Raw genomic sequence first — 26,863 nt, 5'->3', positions numbered from 1 at the left:
GCCAAATATGTGTGCCAGCCTCCCCTGCTGGCCAGGGCTTCAGGGGTGTGTGTGGGGGAGAGTGAAAGAACAGGACACATAGAAGAAAATGATATATAAATATATATGTAAATCATTTACAGTCTATTTAAATCTATTAAAATTTTTCTTACTGATTTTTAGAGAGAAAAGAGAAAAAGAGAGAGACAGAAATAGTGGGGCAGAGGAGCGGAAGCATCAACTGATAGATGCTTCTCGCATATGCCTTGACCAGGCAAGCCCAGGGTTTTGAATCCGAAACCTAGCATTCCAGGTTGATACTTCCTTTATCCACAGGTCTCAAGGGTATATATTTTAATTGGGTAATTTTACCTGCTCCCTTTTTGCAAATTGTGGTAACTTTCTTAGTGGAAACCTAATAGAAATTAATCTTTTAATGCTTCATAAAAAAAGGAACCATAGAATGGTTTGGCTGGAAGGGACTCCAGAGATCTAAAGTGTTTGCATGGAATATTAATATCCTTGATCTGTGAATAGGTGTTTTGGAAAAGGACCCCCCTGGTCATATAAGATTTAGAAATTCAGAGTTAAAGTTAAGTAGGCTCCTTTCCTGTAGAACTTCAGTTTTTAGTATGCTAATCTGCCTTGTGAGGGAATATAAAATATGAGGATATGAGGTTTTTCATCACTTATTTTACTCCAAAGTCTTTTTTTGGGAAATGTTGATCTAATTGAGCCAGCTAGTGTATTCTCTACTTAAAGGTGCTGGCTGACACCTTTTTTTTTTTTTTTTGTGAGAGCAAGGAAGTCCCACGGGGAAGGGAGGATATATCAGTTGCTCCTGTCTCATGCCAAGGATTCTCAGTGAGATGCCTTTCTCTAGAGGCTTAGAGAGGGCTGAAATGCATCTCTAGGCAAACAGAACTGCCCTTCATTGTGACCCATGCTGCAGAGAAGCTCTGAGCTCAGAACAAAGGGGTGACTAGCCCTTAGAATCAGCAAAATGTATTTCCACCTGACTTAGCCCACTGAGGACATACGAAGGGGAAGGATGGTGTCATCGCTGCAGTCACAAAGGTAGTCCAAGTCTCCTTAACCAAACTGGTCATGTGAGTTTAGGTTGGGAAGCACCAGTTTTTTAAAAAAGTTAAGCTGATATCTTTTCTGCAGGACTTCCCAGGACTTTTAATATGAAAATGTGCATTGTGAAGCTCCAACAATGGGGTAGAGTGTGCAAGATTTAAAAAAGTTTCTCAGCTGTGAAACCCTTGCTTTGTGCAGCATTTGGGAAGCACTCATGTTCTGAGGAAAACCCTTTGAGAAACTCTGATCTAATCTGACCTTCTCATTTGACAGTGAGCTACTATGGGCCAGGCGTTTCTTATCTACGGGGCCCTCTCAGATTCCTTTCTCCATCACTGTGACAAAGTTATTAAAATTAATTTGATCAGGCCCTGGCCGGGTTGCTCGGGGGATAAAGCATCGCCCCATGCCCTGATGTCTCGGGCTCGATCCTTGGTCAGGGCACATGCGAGAAGCAACCAATGAGTGTACAACAAAATGGAACAACTAATTAGAACAACAAGTTGATGCCTCTCTCTCTCTCTTTCTCTCTCCCTTCCTTTCTCTTCCTTTCTTTCTCTCTCTTTCTCAAATCAATGGAAATTTTTTTTAAAAAAATTAATCAAATTTGGAGATAGTTTTGAAGAGATTTCTTTAGTTTCTAAACCTTTCTTTTGTATGTTTCAAGGCTAAATTACTGTATATAAATTCCCACTGTCAAAAAATCACAGATTAATTTAACTAATCTTTATAGACTATCTATCTATCACCTATGCCCAAAGACCCTTTATGTACAATGGTGGTCTACAAATGTATAAACTGTAGTTCTTGAGAAGATGTGTTATACATATATACAATGGAACACTACTCAGCCATAAGAAATGATGACATACTGCCATTTACCACAACATGGATGGACCTTGAGGACATTATACGAAGTGAAATAAGTAAATCAGAAAAAGCTAAGAATTACATGATTTCACACATAGGTGGGATATAAAAATGAGACTCATGGACATAGATAAAAGTGAAGTGGTGTTCAGGGGGAGGAGGTTGTGGGGGAGGGAAATAAAGAGGGACAAATTTATAGTGACAGGAAATAAATTGACTTTAGGTGATGGGCACACAACACAATCAACAGTTTAAATGCTATAGAAATATTTACCTGAAACCTATGTACTTTTATTGATCAATGTCATTCCATTAAACTTAATTTTCTAAATTAAAAAAACTAGTTCTTGGCCCTGGCCTGTTGGCTCAGCGGTGGAGCGTCGGCCTGGCGTGCGGGGAGACCCGGGTTCGATTCCCCGCCAGGGCACATAGGAGAAGCGCCCATTTGCTTCTCCACCCCCCCCTTCCTCTCTATCTCTCTCTTCCCCTCCCGCAGCCAAGGCTCCATTGGAGCAAAGATGGCTCGGGCCCTGGGGATGGCTCCTTGGCCTCTGCCCCAGGCGCTAGAGTGGCTCTGGTCGCAGCAGAGCGACGCCCTGAAGGGGCAGAGCATCGCCCTCTGGTGAGCAGAGCGTCACCCCTGGTGGGCGTGCCGGGTGGATCCTGGTCGGGCGCATGCGAGAGTCTGTCTGACTATCTCTCCCTGTTTCCAGCTTCAGAAAAATACAAAAAAACAAAACAAAACAAAACAAAAAACCCCAACAAAACGAACAAACAAACAAACTGTAGTTCTTGTTATACATTAATAATTGTAAATACAACATTGATGGCAATAATATAAATGTCTAACATTTGTCAGGCATTGTACTAAAGACAATGGGATTATAATACTGCCGGTTTCACAGTGAGGACATTAAGTGAGGAGAAGTTAAGGGATTATTCCAAGGTCACATACTGGTAGTGGAGAGAAGATATACATAGAAAGGTATAGCAACATGTGAAACATTCCTTGTGAATGATACAAAATGCTAGGTGAATTCAGAGGAAAAAAAGATTTTCAAAAGTTTGATCAGTGACAGTTGAAGTATGTGGTGAGCAATTGTGATTTGGTCATCCGTTTCTCCTCTCTCTGAGGAAGTGTTTTCCCTTTCACCATGGGGTTCTGGTAATATATAGTAGCTGGGCACATTGCTTTGAGCTGGGCCAGAGTCTTTGGGAATTTTGGGATTAGAAGCAAAGGAAGAGGCTTTCCTCTTGGCTGGTAAAACTGTAAAACTTTGTCTGAGATGTACCTGACTTGTCTTTCGTCTTGTGAAAGGAGCTGGACTTTCACAGGACAGAATGAGGGCAAAAATCAAGAGATAGGCAGGTGCTGAAAGCGGAGAGATGAAGTCCTGATGGTCTTTTGGGCATCTCTAAGCTTAAGGGCTGTGTCCTTGCCAGAGTTAAAGACTTACTGCTCTCTTTTCTTCTGGGATTGATGTTGTCCTTCTTTGCAAAATGAAATGTTATTAAAAAGTGATTAAAAGATACCCACACCATAGAGATACACACAGATCTTTAGAAGTGTTGAGGTTTTATTTGGTCCTAAGCCAAGGTACTCTCAACTACAAATTCAGGGGAATAGGCTCTTGCGTTTTTATCTTTCTGGTTCATTCTCTCTTCACTCCTATTTTCTACGGGGTATTTCTTGGTTTTGGATTTTAGGTGAGCTTTAAGGACACAAGGCAGATCATCTTTAGCCCCTGCAGAGTGGGAGAATGCATGGAAAGGACCTAACACGGTTCCAGGTACCCTGTCCTTGTTTAATTTGAGTTTGTTCATTCATTTCTGATAGGATATTTAAAAGGGCGTTTACCCTCCTCCTGTTGAAAGTGAGTAATTCCAGTAAGAGCTCAGAAGTATGGGCAAATACAGTGTGAGATAAACCTATTTCTAAGCACACGCTGGGCTGGGGCGGGTGTGGTGGTATAGGAAGGGCACGAAGAATAATGTGGGTCTGTGTTGCTGCTCTTGCAACCACCACAAGAAGAAAAGTTTCAGTACTGAAATATGGGCTGGCTGTAGATAGCCTGGGGATTGTGGATGACTGGGCGGGTCCTGCTGGACTGAAGGGCCTGACAGTATGTGATTCCCTGCAACAAATGGTCGTTGGTGGAGGGTGGGTATATACACAGAGACACACACACAGCACCCAGCCTCCAATTTCAGCGTTGGCAGAAGATAACAATTCTCAGCTCGCCTTTCCAGGGTTATTTTTGGCTGGGGCTGTTGCTGATGGCAAAAGTTTCAGCTCCCTCCCAACTCCCTCCCTCGTCCTTGTTTAAGAGAGAAATTTAAACTTGTGCGTGTAAACTGCTCACTCCCCGAGAGACCGGGAGACGGGGTTGCCGGTGAAAGGGAAAAGGGACTGGGGTGCTGGAGAGGATCCCAAACCCTGCTCCAGGTCTCAACTAGCTCTCACCACCTCCAGACTATTTTCTAGCGGAGGGTGGGCCCCGGAGACAGCCGATTGCTGGGGAAAGCTTGGGCCAGGCGCAAGAGGAGGAGCCGTCTTGGGTCGGGGTAGCGGGCACTGGGGACGGGTTTTGGGGACGACACCCCGAAAGTGAATCCAGCCGGGCGAAGAAACTGCGCGCCCCTAGGGCGATCCGGCTGGAAAGGAATTTGGGCGGGAGAACACTGTGTTGGAAGGTAGAGGCCAAACTTTGCTGGGGCAGCAAGGGGCCGCCTGGAGAGGGAGGATCCACCGGTCGGTGCCGCGGGAGGGCGCAGGGCGCAGGCCGGCTGGGAAGCGGGCCGGGGCGCAAGGCGGAGTTCGGGCGCGTAGCCAGGCCGGTGGGGGGCCCCGACGGGCTGCAGATTCCCTCCGGCTCCCGGGAGCGGCAGCAGGCGGGCCCGGCGAAGAGGCGCCATGGAAGGAAGCCCCATCCCAGTGCTGACAGTGCCCACGGCACCCTATGAGGACCAGCGGCCCACCGGCGGCGGGGGGCTGCGGCGGCCCACCGGTCTTTTCGAGGGCCAGCGTAACTACCTGCCTAACTTCATCCAGAGCGTGCTGTCGTCCATCGACCTGCGGGATCGCCAGGGCTGCACCATGGTGGTGGGCAGCGACGGCAGGTACTTCAGCAGGACCGCTACGGAGATCGTGGTGCAGATGGCTGCGGCCAACGGGGTGAGTTACCTGGCCGCCCTGTGCTTCCCGCTGCGCCGCCGCCCTCCCTTCTTTGCGCCCTTGCCCCCGCCTGCCTGCCAGTCACCGCTGGCCCGGGGGGCCCACCCCGGCTGGGTTGCTCTCCCAGGTCCTCCTTCTCCAGTGTCCAGCCGTCGCAGCCTTCCTGGTGCAACCCGGACATTGTTCTATTTGCAGTCATCTTCTTCCACCCTAAAGTTTGGCTCTGCCAAATTTAACAGTACTGTTGTCTCAGGACACGCAGCAGTGTCGATCCCTGACGTATTGGGCGAGTGTAAACCGTGAAGGTTACTAATATTGTTGGTTCATGAAGCCCAGAATTATTTCACGATGAATTTCATTCGGGTAGGAATGGGGTAGGGATCAATTTGATGCTATGCAGCCTGGGCTCCGTTCCCTGGAGACATGTCTTTAAATGGTCTAAAATGAGATTTGCAATGCCTTTTAAAAAGCAATTCCCAACTGCTCTCCAACATGCCCTTTGGTGTTTGACAACTTTTCATACTTCTTCTCCCGTTGCCATTCATCCTCTCCAGCCTCCCACGACCTCTGCAGCCTTCTTTTGCAATCTGAATTCTCAGACTTTGGTTTGGTTTTTTCCCCTTTCCCTCTTTCCCCTCCTTTCTACCAGAAGAACCTTTGGATAAATCCCCACACCCCTGTTTCCTCCTTTTCAAATCCAGGGGCCTCTCAAGGACTTTGACAAGAGGGACAGCTAACTTCAGGGATCTCTGAATTCTCCGCAAGAAGCATTGTCTTAAAGAGTAATTTCAGCTTTGTTAATGCAGTCAGACCCACACACATAGAACCTTTCTTTAAGTGAATTCTCTGCAGATGTATAAATGAATGTGAACATTTAAAAAAATGAAACCAAACAATTATTTGGCAATTGGATTTCCTCCTTCCTTTTCCCAACACTTTCCATTTCTACCCCATCATTGTGTGTATGTGTGTGTGTGTGTGTGTGCATGTGTGCGTGTGCATGCGCATGTATGCACACACGTTAAAGTTTGGGGGTTGTCCATGTTTTATGTTTGTCAACTATAATTCCCCCTTCTCAATGTTTCAGGGATGGGGAAAGAAGATTTTACCAAAATCAGTTGGTAGAAACAGGGCCGAGGGGTGAGCTGAGTTGTGGAATTGTGATCTCTAACCCCAGCAGATGCTGCTGCTGGAGGTACAAGACGTGTGTTTCTCTCTGGCTCTCACTCGGGACTGGTGAAAATTGGCTCGAATCAGGAATTGGAGAGAGGTTGACAAACAATATTTTACTCTTGTCTGACAAAGCTGTTCCCGCGGAAGGATGGAGAATAATGAGCCTTGGGAGAGCTGTGGCAGCTTTTGTAATTCCTTCCTGGGCCAGTTTTTCCAGGGAGTGAGAGAAACATAGCCTGTCCTCTATTTATTGAGGGTCAGGATATTTTTGAAGCTACAGTTGTTGATATGATGGACAAATTATTATTCTGCTTTCTAATTTCTTGGCACACTTTGCTGTAAGGACTCTTCATCCTCTTACTTCAATGGGTCTTCTCTGATAAACACATTCTATTAACTTTGAGCAGAGTTTATTTTAGCAGATAGTTAGCATATGTTAACATATGCTTAAAATAGAGTCAAATTTAACCTAGCATTGGTTATAAGGAGCAAAATGACAAATTAAAACCCACATAGAAGTACCATTTCTTAAATAACCTGAAAGTACTACTTCTAAGATGGTGAGCATGGGAGAAGAGATGGTGGACATTTATCAAAATTTCAGAAAGCCAATTTTAATCAATCTTTTTCTCATTTCATTTAAACCTTGGGGACTTTTGCTAAAGCAAAGTGAATCATCAGAAGATTGACTTACCGGGGAAACTGATTTGGATAACTGTAAGCAAAACTGGTTTTGAGTAACTGCACATTGATGGGAATGCACTTATCTCCTGATTTGGACTGTTAAGTTATATTCAGGAATGATGAACTTTGATTAAAGCATTTTGTCCTTTTTTAAAATTTCTTATTAAATATTCAATAAGCAGGCTAGAAAATAGTGGAAAAATAGAATTTCCTTTTTTTTTTTTTTTTTTTTTGACATGACTGGAATCTGACTGGGTGGGCACATTCTCTCTATCTGAAAAATCTTCATGTTGACATTAAACAGTAATTTTACAAAAAAAATTTCTCTAAAAACTATAGTTCTTTGATTATGTAATTACTGGAGGAGAACAAAAGTTTGAAATATATAAAATGATAAACTACATTACCAATGTTTTACTATCTCATAAAGTTTGAAACAGACTCTCAGATACATACCTGCACAATTTGGAATTTAAATATTTTTATTATAAAATTGTGAACTTTTCAAACTTTCAGAAAAATAGAGAGAATAAATTAATCACATTCATATGCCCATACCCTAAATTGTTAACATTTTTCTATACTTATTTCATCTCTTTTGAGGACTAAAATATTTTAAAGTATATTAAAGAAAACATTTTATCTCTAAATTCTTTAGTATGTACAGATCTCTAAAAAATAAGAACATTTTCTTTGACAGTTCCACTATCATTATTATCCCAGACAAAATAAAAAATTGTTTCTTTGTATCATTTATTACCCAACCCACATTCAAATTTCCACTATTCTGAAATGTTTTTATAGATGGTTTGTTCAAACTGGTTTCTTGTAATTAAGGGACACACATTGCATTGGGTTATTTGTCTCAAATCTCTCTTAAACTAGAAGGTACCTCCCTCTTTATTTTTATTTTGTTAATGAAATTAACCTGTTAGAGAGACTAGGTCAGTCAATTGTCCTATAGAATGTCTCCCCTTCCCCACCCCCTTTTCTGAAATTTTCTGATTCTTTTTTTTTTTTTAAGATTTTATTTATTGATTTTAGAGGAAGAAGAGAAAGAGAGAGAGAAGGGAGGGAGGAGTAGAAAGTGTCAACTCCTAGTTTTTTCATAGTTGCTTCTCATATATGGCTTAACCCGGCAAGCCCAGGGTTTCGAACCAGCAACCTTAGCATTCTAGGTCAGCACTTTATCCACTGCACCACCACAGGTCAGGTAGAATTTTCTGATTCTTTCTTTCTGTTTTTTCTTTTCTTTTCTTTTCTCTTTTAAGTGAAAGGAGGGGAGATAGTGAGACAGAATTCCATATGCCCACTGACTGGAATCTACCTGGCAATCCTCATCTGGGGCCAATGCTAGAATCATCCAAACTATCCATAGTGCCTGGGGCTGACACTTGAACCAATGGAGTCACTGGCTGCAGGAGGGGAAGAGGGAGAGAGAAGGGGGAGAGGAAGGGGAGAGAAGCAGATGTTTGCTTCTCAGTTGTGCCCTGACTGGGAACTGAATCAGGACGTCCACTCGTGGGTAGATGCTCAATCCACTAAGCCAACCAGCTAGAGCCTCTGATTATTTCTTGATGGTGTCTTTTAACTTTTCACTATATTCATGTCTTATTTGTTTATTTTTGGCAAACTAAAAATTAGTTGTAAAGTCTTAATTGAATTCAGGATCAACATTTTTTCTTGCATGAATATTTTATAGGCAATGGTATATGTTCATGTTGCATCACATTAGGGAACATAATCTCTGGTTGTCCCATCATTCGTGATGATGCTGAGATGATTACAGGGGTATGGTGGTGATTTCCTGTAGCTTCCCTCTTTGGGACCAGCAAGTAGCCTGTGGGGTGAACTTTGTACCAGATAAATATATGTTCCTTATCAACATTCACCCATTTGTTTTAGCATCCGTTAATAAACCTGGCTTGAGTAAGTTGTTTCAGTAAATTTTTCAAAATGATGATTTGCTAGTTTTCTAATTCCTTCCCCATGTTTTAGCTGGCATTTTGTATTAACTGGACAGTTTCCTCACAAGTGGGCTCTTCAGTTACTGTATAATAGAGTTCCCTCTGGAAAGCAGAGTATATATTTATTTCTCTTTTTTAATTACCAATTTTTATAGTAAATATTTGATGAAATAGCCACCTCCATTGGTGATACATAAATTTCATTTTGTTTTGCTTTTTTTTTAATATTGCTATAGACTCCTGGATTTTTATATAATTTTTGAATGAATTTGTGAATAATGAAAAGATACTTTTAACCTATGTTTATAATTTTTATGTGGCTATGTGAATTTACCTAAAAAAAAATCCCCAGAAGTATTTTAATTCGATCCTTTTGAAAACACAAAGGATGCCATACTAAAAAAGAAAAATAACTATTAAGTACAAAGAGTAAATTATATCATTTAAATGAATTATGATTAAACTTAGGTTGTAACTAATTAATTTTTTATTGTATTTCTATTTCCATCTGCTTCAGATCCTCCTCAAGGGTTTAGATCCTTTATATATCAATTTATTCTAATCTCTTATAGAGTTCAAAAGCTGAAGACAACATAGTGGCTACAAGAATACCTTTGCCCTTCTCTGGGTAGATCCATCTGACTAAGAGCATTCTCTCTCTTTCTCCTCTTTGTTATAATCTTTTTTTTAGTCCCAAACTACCTTTACTTCTGGACAATGACAGCACTGTGCCTGCCTCAAGGTCTTTCTTACTTTTTCTAAAGTCTTCTAACTGGAGATGACATTGTATATCAGCACTGTCCATTAAAACTTTCTGCGGTGGTGGAAATATTCTGCAATCTGCACTGACCTGTCTGCTAGCCACACATAACTACTGAACACCTGAAATGCAGCTAATGCTACTGAAAAACTGAATTTTATATTTAAATTAATTAATTAAAATTTAACTTTAAATAGCCATACTGGATAGTAGCTACTATACTGGACAGTACAGCTCTATAACTTAGCATTTAAAATGTGTGTATGTGTGAGTGTGTGTGTATTTGTGTGTGTTTAATGGAGCCAAATTATTACAGTCAAAACAACTATAGGTTAAATAAAGGTAAGTCAGCAAACATGACAAATACAAACCAGACTATAGCCTAGGAGACAATGAGGTATGACAGAAAAAGCATCCAGAAGTCTCCCCTTGTTTTCCTAGCTCTACCTTACAAGTTGCAAGGAAAATGCTTTAGCCTCTTGAAATACTTAGAAACCATTTGTTTCCTCTTCTATAAATTGAGTATGACAGCATCACTGAATAATCCTGGGAAGCAGATGAAACACTACATTGAAAAGCATGTTGTAACATTCATAGCACTAAGAAATATAATGGATTATTATTAAGGTTAACCAAATACATCTCAGATAATAATAATGTTTTAAATAAACCATGCAGTGGACCCCTTTACAAACAACTTTTATCTCTGTAGCACATTTTAGTCAAGGGAAAATATACGTGTTGACTAGCCACATACAGTACTGGGCATGCAATGATCAATAACAACAACAATTTTATTGAGTTAAGAATTCAAGATCTTCTCAATACCTTTTTTTTTTTTTTTTTTGGTGACAGAGATAGAGAGAGGGACAGACAGGGACAGACAGACAGGAAGAGAGAAAGATAAGAGGCATCAGTTCTTTGTTGCGGCACCTTAGTTGTTCATTGATTGCCTTCTCTTATGTGCCTTGACTCGGGGGGGGGGCTAAATAAGACTGAGTGACCCCTTGCTCAAACCAGTGACTTTGGGTTCAAGCTGGTGAGCTGTGCTCAAATCAGATGAGCCCACATTCAAGCTGGCGACCTTGGAGTTTTGAACCTGGGTCCTCTGAGTCCCAGTCTGACACTCTATCCACTGTGGCACTGACTTATCAGGCTTCTCAATATCTTGTGAAACCTTTTTGAGGTGGAAGCTGAAGGGCAATGGCATGAGGAAAGTTGGATCAGCAACTAGTTGGGTGTGCCTTCTAGTTAAGTTGCTTGCACAGGTTGTATTTTATTCTAACAGGCCATGAAAAGGAGGTTGCTCCAAAGAATGAGAGTACACTTGCCTTGGCATGTATTAGACTCTCTGATGGGCAAATTTTGGTATGGACCCCAAGACAAGGAACATGGGCTTGGAAGGGGAGCACAGTGGGATATGGTGTTAGGTGGGAAGTGGGGAAGGAAGAAAAAGGAAGGAAGAGAGGGAAACCTGTGCTTCAAGATATAAGGCTCTTTTCCTGGAATGGATGTGGAAATCTGGGGTGGGCTGACTCCAGGTCTTACCTTTTGAAAGGAAAAAGAACTGGGTGGTGACTGCTCCCTGTTTTTTACTGGCTTTCACTACAGAATAGGTGAATGGAATGAGCTCCTATGGCCCAGACATTAGGAAGGTTTGTAATACATTAGAAAGCCCTAAAGAGTCTTCCATCATTCTATCTTGTTTCCCTTCCCAAATCCCCAGCCCTGATTCGTGGAATTGGGAACCCTATTCTATGAGCAGTAGCAAAGTTTAGGGAGTCTGGTTCCAACCATCTATCCATTTGGGACAGTTCATTCTTGAATCTTTTAGCTTCAAGTCTTTATTTCCTTTTTTTTTTCTTTTTTGTGGGGAAGTAAAAGGAGTGGGAGAAGTTTTGAGAACAGCTGGGTCCTCCCAGTTGCTGGAGTGGGTTATTTTAAGCTTTGTTTAATGTGTCCAGAGACCCAGATGGCATTTTTAACTAATCTGCTTTATTAAATCTTCTAATAAAGCATAATAATGTTTATTGAAAAGACAGACACACATCAGCAACAGTATGTGTGAAACTTGCCCTAAGAATTTTCTATGAAACATCTGTTCTCTGAGTCCTTTATGAACTCTAAAGTTAGCCAGTTTCTCTATAGACTTGAGGAATAGAAGCTGGAATCAATTTTTGAGGAATCTCAGCATACATATCGGCTTCACCAACCTTACCTCTCATCTTTTGGGCCTTGGCCACTCTTCTTTTAGACAACAGTACCATGAACAGGATTATTTGGGAATAATAAGAAGGGGAAAAGGTCTAAATTTCCTAAGGCTTTTCATATTGAAGGTAGAAAGCTAGGGTTGGCTATATACAGTGTTCTTCATTAGCTTATAGCCTTGACAGTTAATTGCACACGCTCAAGATTTGGCCAATGTGCCTTAACTGTTTATACTTGCATAGCCAAAGGGAAAGTTTTAGATTCTTTTATCTGACTTGATTCACATTAGTTATGAATAAAAGGATATTTAGAATATATACACAAGACTTGTTAAAATCCTATTTTCTGAGTTCTTAAATATCTTTCATCTCTTACATTTTAGTGACATCAAATTTTGGACAAAAGACTGTATTTAAACGAAGAGAAAAGTTTCAGGAACATTCAATCCCCAAAGATTTTTTTTTTTTGGTGTAAAGTCACTTAAGTTTTTTCTTTTCCTCTCTAAGTCTCTACTAATAAGTGCTTTGTACAAATATAATATTAAGTTAAAATAGTATTTTGTTTTCCTCTAATAAGAGTCCTGTTTTACAGCTGGGCTATCTAGTTTTGCATGTAGGAATTTCAAATGGAAAGAGAAAAGAATTTGAAATCATAAAGACCAAAATTAATCTCATTTGACAAAAGACTCTATAAAATACTGGGAGAATCTTACAACAAATGGTTAGTATCAACACTATATGAAAATTTTTTCTAATAAGAAAAGTCAAACAATTCAAAAGAAATATTATCAACAACAAGAAACACATGAAAAGGTGATCAACCTCATTAATAACCAAAGATATAGGAATAGAAGCAACCCATTAATTAGAAAGAAAATAATAAATACTTAAAGTTGATGTGGGTGTGGAAAATTGTAGTGTTTGTACTCTGCTGGTGGAAGTTAAATTGATACAACTTTTTGTTGAGGTAATTTGGCAATATATATATATATATATTTAAATTAATAGTTATTTTTCAATAATCCAGGACTCCCTTAATCTACGACTCTATCCTGTAGATTTTCCTAGTACAAATATGCAAATGTCTGTGTACACAAATACTCACTGCAGCCTTTTGCTATAGAAAAACTTAGGAACAATCTATACATTCAACAGTAGAGAACAGCTATGTAATTTATGATACAACCTCACTATGGGGGAATTGAGATTCATAAACTAGGAGGTGGATCTACTTGTGACATAAGAAAGATGTGAATGATAGTTTGTTAAGTGAAACAAAGTAATTAATAGAGTTTCACGTGTACCATGATCCCACTTTTGTATATATAATTTAGGCATAGAAAATAAGGTTGGGAGAACACACTCTAAAACAGTTAACAGTAAACATATCTGGGATCAGTGGGTGTGAATGGTGGGGGAAGGAGAATCCTTCCTCTTTTTACTTCATACACTTCTCTTTATGAACTAATCATATATGTATATGCATTGCTGTCATAGTTAAACACATCCATAAAGAATAATGAAGAAAAAAGAAGCAGCTCTGGATCTGAATCATGGTACTACCACTTGTAACTTGTATGGCTGTGAAGTCACTTTGCCTTCCTGGGTTTGTTTCCTCATTTATAAATATAGGCAAAGTAATAATACTTGCCCCCCCCACCCCGATATCTTCCAGAGTAGTTGGGAGGATTGAAGGTGGTGATGAATTATTATAAATTATTTTACTTATTCATGTAACAATTATTACCAAACTATTTTTCTCATTAAAATAAAAGGGCATGGGCCCTGGCCAGTTGGCTCAATGGTAGAGCATTGGCCTGGTGTGTATAAGTCCTGGTTTGATTCCTGGTCAGGGCACATAGGAGAAGTGTCCATCTGCTTCTTCACCCCTCCCCCTCTCACTTCTCTCTCTCTCTCTCTCTCTCTCTCTCTCTCTCTGTCTTCTCCCCTCCCACAGCCAAGGCTCAATTAGAGCAAGTTGGCCCCAGTCACTGAGAATGGCTCCATGGCCTCTGCCTCAGGAGCTAAAAAATGGCTCCGGTTGCAACACAGCAAGGGCCCCAGATGGGCAGAGCATTGCTCCCTAGTGGGCATGCTGGGTGGGTCTAGGTCAGGGAGCATGTGAGAACCTGTCTCTGCCTCCCCTCCTCTCACTTAAAAAAAAAATTAATGGGCATGGGATATGGGCTTTTGGTTTCAGGAGCTTTACTGATGAGAAGGTGCCTGTTGATGTGGTGATCACATTTGCTTTGGTAAGGCTTCCTCTTGACTTTCCCTATTCCTCCATGCTGCTGTCTAAGGCTTGGGTGATAACTACTGAAGTCATGACCTCTCCCCACTCCCAGCACTATTCACACACACACACACACACACACACACACACACACACTCACTGCCATGGTACTTGAGGCGGCAACAGCTGCTCTGGCCCAGATTTTTAACTCAACATAAAGGATTTTTCTTTAGCATGGTCTGTGCATTATTTCCTGTTATGAATTAGCTGGGTCAGTGCCATGCTTCACCGTAAACCTTTCTGAGGCTCAGGCTGTATTAACAGCAGCCCTCACCCGCACCCATTCACCCCAGACACTCCACTGCCACTTCCTGAGGCCAGATCTTAATCTGCTCATTTCAGGAGGATTTTCAAACCTAATGGACTGGGCCATGTGAGCGATCACTGGGGGGAACAGACCAAGCAGAGGCTAAGAGACTCCATGCTAATCTGCTGAGTTGTCTGAAAATGCACAGCTGCAGAAGCTAGTGATGCTTTCAAGTATTTTGTCAGGCTCTTTGTCAGGGTGTCTGTTCCTGTGGCCTGCTGAATGTTTAGTGAGGAGGCATAATCTTTTTCAGAATAGGAGCTCCCAAATGTAAAGTGACAGATGCTAGTGTGGAATATAATACAGAAGACCCAGCTTTGCTGTCATAAATAACAGTAAATGGCTTGATTATGCTGAGTTGTAAATCTATGATAGCCAGAGGTCTTTATTCACTCACTGCAGCATACTATAGGGGGTGGGGGCACTTAGCAGTAATTATTTCCCAGACAGAAAGTGGTTTGATGGAATTTATTTAAAGATTCATATAAATGTATTTTAATGGATGTGACAACTACTTACAGAAAAACAGATAGCTATAACGAGGCTGAGGTTTTTTCTTTTTTTTTCCTTTTCTTTTTCTTTTTCTGGAATATATAAATACATATTCTATCTACAGAGGTGACAGAGATACTGAGTTTCTGTTTTGGGAATATATATATATACACACACACACACACACACACACACACACACAGTCATTATACAATAAGTCCTCACTTATCATCCTCAATAGGTTCTGTGACTTTAAGTGAAACTACATATAATGAAACCAATTTTAACATAGGCTAATTGATATAAATAAGAGTTAAGTTCTTATAGTGTCTCATCTATGTTATAATGAAGTGATGTTGAACAAAATGATGTTATTCCAGGACCTGCTTGCTGTATTATAAAATTTCTGTCTATCTATAAAGGTACCAGGTATAAAGTATTCTTAAGAACCTAAGTAGTCAAGTAGCATGTGTGTGTGCACATGTGCATAGGACAACCCTCATCCCCGCAAAGAGATATATCTTCTTCCCTGGATATATTCAAGAGGAAGATAGAACAGAATCCCAGATGTCAGACGTGTTTGAAGTCTGCATAGAATTGAAGGAGGTTACTAAATGTTCCCAAATGATCTATGTTTCTATGGTAATAAATAGAATTTGCGCTGGAATTGGATGGGCCAATATTAAGAAATACAAGCAGTAGAAATCCTACTGTCCTAGGCAGAAATCTATTTTGCAAGGACAGCTTTCTGCAGTGAGCTCAACAATATGGGTAACTTAGCAGGTCAGCATAGTATATGCCAGTGGACAGTGCAAATCAGGGCAGAGATGGGGCAATGACAGGAGATCCAGGTCAAGACAAGTAAACAGACATGGCCCTGTCCCTCCTTATCATGGCATCCAGTAGTTTTTAGTGAGCAGTTTTGGTGGTTACAGAAGAAAGAAGACATTATAGTCACACAGGCATGTTAACAATCAATTTAAACTTTAGTTACTGGCAGGCTACATATTCAGTTTGATTTATTCACAGTATGTTTGGTCCTCAAACATTATTTTAGTTTCACATAGAAAAACTTTAAGTGAAAGGACATTTTTTTATTGGTCAAGAAAGGATAGTAAGTCTAAATAATGGAAGACTATACAGCCACTAAAATGATGGTGAAGAAGACTTAATAACGGAAAGTCAGACTTTGAGGAAGAGCTAGTTATATTAAGTGAAAGATGTAGACCACTCAAAAAAATTTTTTTTGGAAAAGAATATAAATATGTAAATGAAAGGGAGAGACATAAGGGGAGAGAGAGAGAGAGAAAGAGATCCCAAAACAGACAAAAGACAGAGGGTGCACACAGAAATATTAACAGTGCTCATTTTTAGGTTGACAGATGACTTTTAGGTTGACAGATGACTTTTATTTTCCTCTTGCTTTTTGTACTTCCTAAATGTTCAAAATAGGGACATGCAAATACATGTTTTTGTAATTAGAAAACCATTGCAGGTTAGTAAAACAATAACAAATTCACTTAATAACTATGAATTAAGAAATTGATAATTAAGAATTAAGAAATGACACAAGCAAGGAGCGCAAGTGGAAGGTATTGAGAGTTTACTGGTTGCCCGACACTGAACTGGAGGTTGGCTTCATCTTCCATTATATGATTGTTTAGATCTTTTAGATAACAAAACCAAGATACAAAGGGGTTCAGGGTCTTGTTCAAAGTCACATAACTGGTAGGAGGCAAAGTCAGTTTTTGCATCCTTTCCCACTGGATACCAAAATCTCCAGTTTATCTCAGGATGCTCAATTCTGCCTCCTTGATCCAGGCAGATCCAATGGTTTTCATCCTGCTACCCACTTGGGTTGGTCACTGTAACGCCGCCGGTGGCCATGGCCAGGCAGGTTCACTTTGGATTCCGGCAGACGGTAGAGGGACCGCAGAGCAGGAAAACGTTGGTCCTTTCCATTATTCTAGTCTCAGTCGGTGGCCGGCCGGGCAAGCACACAGGCAGGGGAAAACCACTTCCATGGCGGCAGCAGCTAGTAAGCAAAGAGCAGCAAAACCATCTCTTGCAGTGGCAGGCCAACAAACAGGAAAATGGCCCCTTGCAGTGGTGAGCAAGCAATCCACGCTGAAGGCAAGCACCCATTGCCTTACACAGGTTATACACAGGTGGCTCTGCCACAAGTCCGTGCACTAATCATGCCAAGTGCAAGCGAGCAAGCCTAACACAGCTCTTTTCTCAACAGTTACCTCATGAAATGGCAGCAAACAGGGCCCTTTCTTGTTTTAGTGAGCCAGGCCCTGTTCCTTAAGTTAAGGAATACAGCATTTTTCAAGCACTGAATTACCTTATTACTAGGAGGAACCCGAGGCCTAATTCCACCACCCTTATTTTGCATTTGAGGAAAGCTAGATGGCCTGATTCTTTCAAATGAGATCTTGAGAACTTGGGCTGATTGAGGAACAGAACTTGGGCCAAACTTCTAGATGTCTGTGAATTTGCCAAACTTGTTCAGGTATTAAGGATTGAATGTGAAATTCGTCTTGGTTTGGTTCTAATGGACTCTCATCTCTTGCTTTTAGCCCCTGAGTGTGTGTGTAAAGGGAGCTGAGTATGAACTCGGTGGCTCCCATCTGGTCTCCGTGTAACAAAGCATGTAACTGCATAATTATCCATGAGCAACTGGAGAAGTCCCTTGGTGTTTGGCTAACCGCATCCACGTCTTGAGTTTGTTATTTCTTGAAATTCCACTTAGCCATCACCTGCTTACTCATGTGCAGCCTGCTTAAGGTCTGGGCCTCCTCTCTGACAGCTGGGACTGGAAGGCTGAAGCCCTGCCATCCGTGGCAGCTTGGCTCTGGACAGCCTTTGTGGATTTTGTTTTTTGTTGAACTGAGAAGACAGGAAACAGGCATTTTTGTGTGCACGGCTTTCCATGCACTTCGTAGATGGACGTGGCAGTGGCTGTGTGGTCCTGTCCAACATTCTGTGTCCCATCAAGGAAGTTTCTGTTTACTGCTCTCTTCACTCTCTCTGATTCACTTTGGGAATTACAGGGATATGACACAGTGAATGGAAGACGTTGAGGAATGTCATGCTTACTTTTTCTTCTCTCTCTTTGAGATTGTTTTTTTTTTTTTAAATGATATATATAAATCTAAAAGGAAATCATCAAGGGGAAGTCTTATTTAAGGGAGTTCACACATGAAAACAATCCTTCCTCCTTTCTTTAGTGTTACATGATTGGGGAAAACTCATTTTTTTAAAAAAAATTTCAGTGAGAGGAGGGGAGGCAGAGAGACAGACTCTCATATGCACCCCCAACCAGGATCCACCCAGCAAGCCCACTAAGGGGTGATGCTATACCCATCTGGGGCATTACTCCATTGCTCAGCAACCAAATTCTTCTTAGCACTTGAGGCAGAGGCCATGGAGGCATCTTCAGCTCCTGGGGCCAACTTGTTCCAATTGAGCCATGGCTGCAGGAGGAAGGGAGGGAGAGAGAGAGAGAGAGACAGACAGACAGACAGAGAGAGAAGCGAGAGAAGGAGGGGTGAAGAAACAGATGGGTTCTTCTCCTCTGTGCAATGACCGGGAATTGAACCCAGGACATCTACATGCTGGGGCAACACTCTACCACTGATCCAACCAGCCAGGACCAGGAAAAACTCAGTTAGAGTCAGAATTCTGCATCTACTCTGGGATTCTAACCTGTGGGTTTAAATTGTACATTGCTTCTCTCTAGGATTTTAATTTGAACTAATTAAAAACTGAACTCATACTAAATCTAATTTAGAAGAGCAGTTGGTAGCATTCTGAAAAGAAGGAACCTTTGGAAATAAAATCATTAACAAAATTAGTTATATATGAGACTGGTATAAAGAAGTGGAGGTACTGGTAGACAGTTTTTAGTAAAATGTTCTTTTTCTCAGGACACTGATCTATGGCCTATAGAGGGTATATTGATTCCACCAGCACCTGCTATGCCCACTCATGGGTGGGACAAATAATGGTATAATCTAGGTGAGGTTTAAGGGTTGGCAGAAGGGCTGGCATCAAGGTAGAAGGACAGACACAGAGAGATCATAAGTAATCGCACCATAGGAAGGGTGGTGATTGCACACCGCTTTCTGCTAAGTCCTCCCTTCTCTAATACTTTAGAAGTCATGACTGGGTAGGAACAAGTTCATGCTGTGTCTATGTATCAATGTGTCTGGGAAAGTTTGTGCCTCACATATGTGTCTGCAAGCACCTGTGTGACAGTGTTCACATGGCTACCTGTGGGTCCTGGGATCTGCATCTCCATGTCTTCTGTGTGTGTGTGTGACAGTGGACTAGGACCTCTTTGCCCCACCTTTCCTAGTGGGAGCAGAAGGACATGTTCCTCAGTGGTAGTAAAGCCTCAGGGGGCGTTAGTGCACCTTCTGGAGGGTTAGGTGTGGGGTTTCCCTTCTTCTTGCCGAAGACAGACCACATGGTGTGGGAGTGGTGATTCCTCCAGTGTCCCCTTTGGGAGGGTCAGCAAGGCTGCAGCAGAATGCCATGAATTGGACCTGAGTTTCACTCAGGAATAAAAGTCAGATGTTGCCTGTTCTAATGCTGTAAACAAACCCAGAGCCAATTATGTAAGTAGATCCTCTTTTCCTTGCAAGGTAGCTGTCTGCGACATTGCTGGAGGGTAGTATTTCTAGGACATTTCAGAAAATGTAGTAGCAGTTTAAGGAATAATCTGCTGTCCAAAATTCATTTTAAATGCTGCAGGATGGAGATGAGATTTGGGAAAGGCAACAACATACTTTATGTCATATAGTTTTACAAAGAGTTTCCCTTCATATAATCTAATCTTAAGTGAGTTTTCACAACCCTACACCCTCTTGGATTTGAAGATGAAGATAGCAAGCTTCAGAGGAGTGAGGTAATTTTGCCTTAGATCAGGGGTGAACCAAGACTCATATCTAGATCTTTGAACTTCAAGTTGAGTACTTTTTCTTTCTTTCTTTTTCATTTTTCTGAAGCTGGAAACGGGGAGGCAGACAGACTCCCACATGCGCCTGACTGGGATCCACCCGGCATGCCCACCAGGGGGCGATGCTCTGCCCCTGTGGGGCATTGCTCTGTCACATCCAGAGCCATTCTAGCACCTGAGGCAGAGGCCACAGAGCCATCCCCAGCGCCCGGGCCATCCTTGCTCCAATGGAGCCTCGGCTGCGGGAGGGGAAGAGAGAGACAGAGGGGAAGGAGAGGGCAAGTGGTGGAGAAGCAAATGGGTGCTTCTCCTGTGTGCCCTGGCTGGGAATCGAACCCGGGACTCCTGCACGCCAGGCCAACGTTCTACCGCTGAGCCAACCGGCCAGGGCTACTTTTTCTTTATATAGCAAGGATTCCAAAGATTATAGTTCTTTGATCAATTACTGGATCTCAAAAGACACACATACAATTTGCTACAGCAGCCACAGGAAACCAATATAGATTTTACATTACTTTACAGATTTTGTTTTTGTTTCCTAAGGCTGTAACAAGTCACCATAAAATTGGTGGTTTAAAATAACAGAAATGTATTCTCTCACAGTTCTGGAGTTCAGAAGTTGATATCAGGGTATCAGCAGGGCTTTCTTAAGAGTTTTAGGGCAGAATCATTCCATAGCTCTTCCAGCTTCTGATAGCTGATACATTTCTTAGCTCGTGGCTGCATCATTCCCATCTCTGCGTCTGCCTTCACACCATCTTCTCCCCCATGTGCTGCTTCTCTTCTGGGTCTATTTCAGAAAAACAACATGCTGTGGTGTCCATGATGAAAGAAGTCCACGTATAATCAACCTGCCACCAGATAACTGGCTGACCACCTGGGAATGGTGCCATGTCAGGGACTCAGAGTGGTCTCTGCTGCCGGCAGACTGGGCACTCAGTGGTGGCAGTGGTCAGGTTGGCCTTGGCTTCTGGAAGTCCATGGTGCTGAGCCCTTGCATAACCTTCCTCTCTGCCAGCATGGCCACTGTGTTCCTGAGCTCATTAGGCAATGACAAGAGTGGTGGGGAAAAGAGGCTGACTGCTATTCACAGACCAGAGCATTCTATCCACTTGATTATTAAAATCTTCTTCTTTCTATGCCACAAACCAGCGCGGCTAGTAATTCCAGGTCCTGAGGGAGAACAGTGTGGAATTAAGAAAATAGACTCACCAAGAAAAGAGGATGAGATCGAGAGGTCTCTGCAGTGCTGATGGCAAGATCAGAGAGCGAGAACTCCCAGTCTTGCTTTATTATATAGTGTAGACAATTAAAGCCTTTAAGCCAATATACAAATAAGGACGTCTCTGATATAAAGCCACTCATCTGAGGCATAAATGGGATTCCTCATAAGAGTGCACCACCCCACATCATGCAATAGTCAAGGCTGTGGGGAAAAGCTTAATTTTGAAAAGATCTTAGTATTAGAAGGGTGTTGAGAAGATCTTAGTCTTAAAAGGGTGTGTGGAAGATGTTAGTATTAGAATGCTGGAGAAGAACTTTCGTTAAACTAAGCCTGAGGCTGTAAGGATTTTGTCAGCTTACAGCCTATCTACCACATATACCCCCCCCCCCTTTAATTTTAGCTCAGGTGTTGAGATTTGCACTTGTTTGATTTCCTAGATTCAAATTCAGAGGCAGATTGGAAAAATACAGAATAAACATAAAATTAACATAGCCAATGTTAACAGATACTGAAACAAGTGTTTTAATACATTATAGGGATTAAAAGCCTTTAAGCAAATTCTTAGCCAATATAACAGGATTTATAATAGAGTCTTTGCTGTTTTGAATGTCCTTAACATGTTCATTAAGTCCATGCTGACACATTACCATTCCGCATTCCCTGCAAATGCAAACCAACCCCACTTCAGTCCATTGAAAACTTTCACAAGGAGCAGGAGTCTAGGAAACACATCTAGGAAAAGTCCAGCAGTCTAGGAACATGTCCAGGAAAAGTCCGCATGGCACTGGAACTGTTGTCACATTTCTACACTCTGTAGCTAGCCTCCAAGTCCTATGACCACTGCTTCTAGCACATTAAGCTTTTGTCTCAAGCCTAATATCAATTCTGGGTTTCTGGCGATGGTTCAGGTAAACTGGAACGACCATCTGCAAGCATGTCTGGAGATGGAGCCCCTGTTCTCTTTAGCCTGGAGAGATGAGACCAGGGGGCCCCTTCCTGGAGTTTTGTAGGCGTGGTGGTGCAGAGGAGAACCTTGGGTTTTACTATGCTAGGTGGTAGAGGTAAATTTGTAACAGAAATAGGCAAATCTGACTGGCTAAAAGTAGCAACAAGGCTGATTTCAAGGACGGGAGGTGAAAGAAGAGAAAGGCTCTGAATTTGGAGAGTAGATCTTGCAGGAGGAGAAAAAGAGTGTGTAAAGGAGCAGTGGATCTGTGGCAAAATAGGAGGAAAATAAGACCTCCACAATACCCACAACAGAGATCTTCGAGGGATGAGCAGGACCTGAATATTTGGTCAAGGCAGAATAAGTGGTCCCCATGTCTATAAGAAATGAGATTGGCTTACCTGCTACTTGGATGGCTCACCTAGGCTCCTCTATGGTGACATGAGATGGGCCGATGGCCCCAGGCAGCTTTAGCCTTCAGTGACAAGTCCCAGCAGGCTGGGCAAGTTTAGGTCAGAAGTAACTGGAGTAGGACTGGAAGAGACTGAACCCTCTCTTGGAGGAGTGAGGGGGTAGCCTACGTTCCACTGTCCCTTTTTCCCACAGCAAGGGCATTGCTGTGGCAGGGACCGAGAAGCCAGGCAGGCTTTAGCCCAATGACCTTCCTTTCCACTCTTGAAGCAGGGTCCTGATGGAGTCTTATGAGGCCCCTTAGGGGTGTTGGAGCCTTTAAGGGTGTATACCAAAAGCTGGTATTTTGCCTGATCTCTTTGGGCTCTATTTGCCTTTTCTGTTCCTTTTGGTCATTATAGACCTTAAAAGCCATGTTCAGGAGCTCTCATTGAGGGGTTTGAGGGCCCTCCACTGCCAATTTAAGCTTTTTACTAAAAGAGGTTTGACAGAGAGGAGGACAAGAGAGGAGTAAAATAAGCCTTATACAATTGCTCTTGTGGAGTAAAGTCTCTCCTCCTGGCTCATGGTGTTTCATCAAACATTCAGGAACCCACCAAGAAGCCTCAGCAGTCCTAGGAAAAACATAAACTATCCTTGGCCCCACTGGAGAACAGGGTCGAGCCCTTGCTAGAGACCTGTAATCAGGTCCTTCTATTGCACTTCAGGGAAGGCTCTCCAAGTTGGATTCTAGAGTCTTTAAGCCACTGAATGGCCTTGTACATCAGCATTCAAAAAAATTTTTTTAAAGTAAAAAGAACGTGATAAAGAAGATTTGCAGGAGTTCCAGTGTATGACTCCACCTTTTTTATATTTTCTAATTGACTTTTAAGTGTTTGATGGGCACGCTCTATAATGTCTTGACCCTGAGGATTGTAAGGAATACCTGTCCTCAGGTCAATTCTAAAAGTTTGACAAAATGTAGTAAATGCTTTTACTACATATGCAGGAGCATTGTTAGTTTTAATTACCTTAGGAAGTCTTAAAATAGAAAATATATACAAACAACATGCTTAGCAGCCTCACCTGTTCTGGCAGAAGCTATTATAAATCTAGAATAAGTACCTACTGTAACGTGGAAAAAGGGCTGTTTTTTAAATGAAGGTATATGAGTAACATTCATTTGCCAAAGTTGTCCTGATATGAGTCTTTCAGGGTTAACTTTAAACAAGGAGAAATTGGTTCAGCAAAACCTCTATGTATGTTAAAAAGTGGTTTAAGTTCCTCTGTAGTTAATTTTAAGGAAAGTCTAAGCCAATTAATATCTCCTAACAATTTCTGGAAATCATTTAAAGTTTGCAAATGATCCGTCCTGATTTCTAATGTTTGTGGATGAATTTGTTGTCCCTCAGTAATTTGTCCTAAATAAGAGAAAGGCAAGGACTGGACTGCTTTACCTTTTCAGGAGGTATATAAAGTCCTAATTCTTTCAAAGAATATTCTAACTGTTGCAAAATGGTCAGCACAGTGTCTTTATCTGGATGAGCAATAAGAATATCATCCATGTAATGAATTATGTATGCCTTAGTGTTCTGCCTTTGTATTGGAGAGATAGCTTGAGCAACATATTTTTGGCACAAGGTAGGACTGTTAGCCATACCTTGAGGCAAAACTCTCCACTGGTATTGTTCCATGGGAGCCTGGAAATTAAGTGAAGGAACACTTAATGAAAAACGCTTGCAATCATGAGGGCTTAAAGGAATAGTAAAAAAGCAATCCTTCAAATCAATAATAATAAGGTGAAAATCCCATGGAATGGCAGTAGGAGAGGGGAGTCCTGGCTGGAGAGGACCCATAATTTCCAGTCTTATTTATTGCTTCAAATCTTATAATAGCCTCCAGTTTCCTGATTTCTTTTTAATGACAAATATGGGCGTATTCCATGGACTCTTAGATGGTTCAATGTGCCCAAGCTGTAGCTGCTCTTGTACCAATTGAGCATCTGCTTTAAGTTTCTCCTGAGAAAGGGGCCATTGGTCTACCCATACAGGATTATTTGATTTCCAAGTAATTGGGTCTGCACAATGCATTATTGGGGTAGCAGGAGCTATCAAGGCCCCTATGCTAAATTTTGATACCCTAATCCATGCCTTCTGGTATTGGGTGTCACTTCTATGGGGGTGAGAATCCCCCAGTGTTCTTTCCCTAGTCCCTTAATGGGCAAAGATCCCTGATCAAGCAGTTGAACACTGACTAAATTATTAGGACTGACAAGCAACACTCCCATATTTTCAAAACATCTCTACCCCACAAATTAACTGGCAATCCATGGAGCACATAAGGCTGAAAAAGTCCAGTATGACTTTCTTTATCTTCCCATTGCAAAAAACTAGAGCTTTGTGTGGGGGATTTACTCTATACCTTGTAGTTCTGTGGCTGCTACATAAGTGGGTCAGGAAGGAGGCCAATGTAGCTTAGCAGTAACAGATACATCAGCTCTGGTATCTAAAAGTCTTTAAATTTATGCTCTTTTATTTATTGTTAGTTCCATTTCAGGGTGCTCCTGACCTATTTTTTGAATCCAATAGGCAGCATCAGTGGAGCCAAATCCTCAATTTCCTTGGGGCCCCTTTTGCAGGATATGGCCTTGTCTTAAAAGAGCTAAAAGATTAATTGAACAATTTTCATTTCAGGATAAACAGTGACTATTCCTTAGAGTGTGAGCCATTACTTTAATTTCCCCTGTATAATCTGAATCTATTACTCCAGGGAGAACAAAAAATCCTCTCATAGTTAAACCACTTCTGCCTAATAAGAGTCCTACTGTGTTACTGGGAAGTGGTCCAAAAATTCATGTGGGTATAGCTTGAGGTCCCATCTCTGGAGTTAACACAAATTGGGAGGTGAGACTGAGGTCCAGTCCTGTACTGCCTGCTGTTGCCCGGGATAGTTGGGCAATGTTTGGCCTGTTGGAATCAGAATTTGCTGAGGAAACACCAACATTGCCCCTATTGTTTGATGGGGCCGGGGAAGGCCCCATTGTCTGTTTCCCTAAATCACCTGCCATTCAGCAGTTTGTTTATTTATTTATTTATTTATTTATTTATTTATTTATTTTTCTGAAGCTGGAAACGGGGAGGCAGTCAGACAAACTCCCGCATGTGCCTGACCGGGATCCACCTGGCATGCCCACCAGGGGGCGATGCTCTGCCCATCCGGGGCGTCGCTCTGTTGCGACCAGAGCCAGTCTAGCGCCTGAGGCAGAGGCCATGGAGCCATCCCCAGTGCCCAGGCCATCTTTGCTCCAATGGAGCCTTGGCTGTGGGAGGGGAAGAGAGAGAGAGAGAGGAAGGAGAGGGGGAGGGGTGGAGAAGCAGATGGGCGCTTCTCCTGTGTGTCCTGGCCGGGAATTGAACCCGGGACTTCCGCACGCCAGGCCGATGCTCTACCACTGAGCCAACTGGCCAGGGCCTCATTCAGCAGTATATTTAGATTTACACTCATTCACCCCAATGTTTCCCTCTCCTACAGCGTGGGCAGAGGTCCGGAGTTCGAGGAGCTGGCTGCCCTTGAAGGGGAGGCTGAGAATGACATTCAGGGAGAGTCATTGATGTTTCAGTGTTTCACTTCCCTGAAACACTGGCAATAGCCAGACCTTGCCTAATTTTTCTCAGTTCCTCTGTTTTGGCCCCTGTAATAGGCAGGCATCTCCATGCCTGTGTGGCTCTATGGTTAATCATTTGGTAAGTAGTTGATACTCTAATTGAGCTGCCATAGGGGCATATTGTCCTTCTCCAGTTAATGTATCAGCAGTAACAGCAACCTGCTCTTGCCGGTTTCTCTCATCCTGCTCAGTGGCCTTTTCATAAAAGTCTGATTTCCATAATAAATAATCACCCCCGGAGAGACAGGCATGAGCAGTCGCCTTCCAGTCATTTGGGGGAAGAGGCTTTGCACTAATAGTATCTAATAAACCAAGTGTAAAAGAGGCAGTAGGCCCATACAGAGCACAAGCAAGTTTAAATTTTTTCAGAGTTTTAAAAGGTAGAGGTTCATGCTCTCACACTACATTCCCTTGATCATCCCATCTTTCTACAACAGGAAAACAGACAAAGCCATTTATTGTTTCCCCTATATTTCAAGCCTGACCTAAAGACTGTTGGAGTGGGATTTCCAAGGGTCTGAGCTAGAGACTCTGGAAGCAACCTGATAAGGATATGGAGGAGCAGAGGGTGGTGGAGGTGCCACGGTTAAGGCAGCCATAGTCGTGATACCCTCATTTTCTTCTGAGTTATCCTCAGACTCTAAGGTCTTCTCATATTCACATCCCTCCATTTCTAGCTCAC

The 26,863-nt window shown here is 42.1% G+C and overlaps 1 protein-coding gene across 1 annotated transcript in view; it reads left to right on the top strand.

Annotated features, from left to right (window-relative positions):
- Positions 1 to 4,267: 4,267 nt before the first annotated feature.
- Positions 4,268 to 26,863, top strand: part of PGM5 (phosphoglucomutase 5) — a 176,265-nt gene continuing 153,669 nt past the window's right edge. The window contains exon 1 of the mRNA XM_066257150.1: positions 4,268 to 5,107. Coding sequence (XP_066113247.1) covers positions 4,847 to 5,107 — 261 coding nt within the window. The 5' untranslated portion in view covers positions 4,268 to 4,846. The remainder of the gene's footprint in view (positions 5,108 to 26,863) is intronic.

This window comes from Saccopteryx bilineata, chromosome 2 (assembly GCF_036850765.1).
Source record: "Saccopteryx bilineata isolate mSacBil1 chromosome 2, mSacBil1_pri_phased_curated, whole genome shotgun sequence".
NCBI lineage: Eukaryota > Metazoa > Chordata > Mammalia > Chiroptera > Emballonuridae > Saccopteryx > Saccopteryx bilineata.
This window is presented reverse-complemented; position numbering and strand designations above follow the sequence as displayed.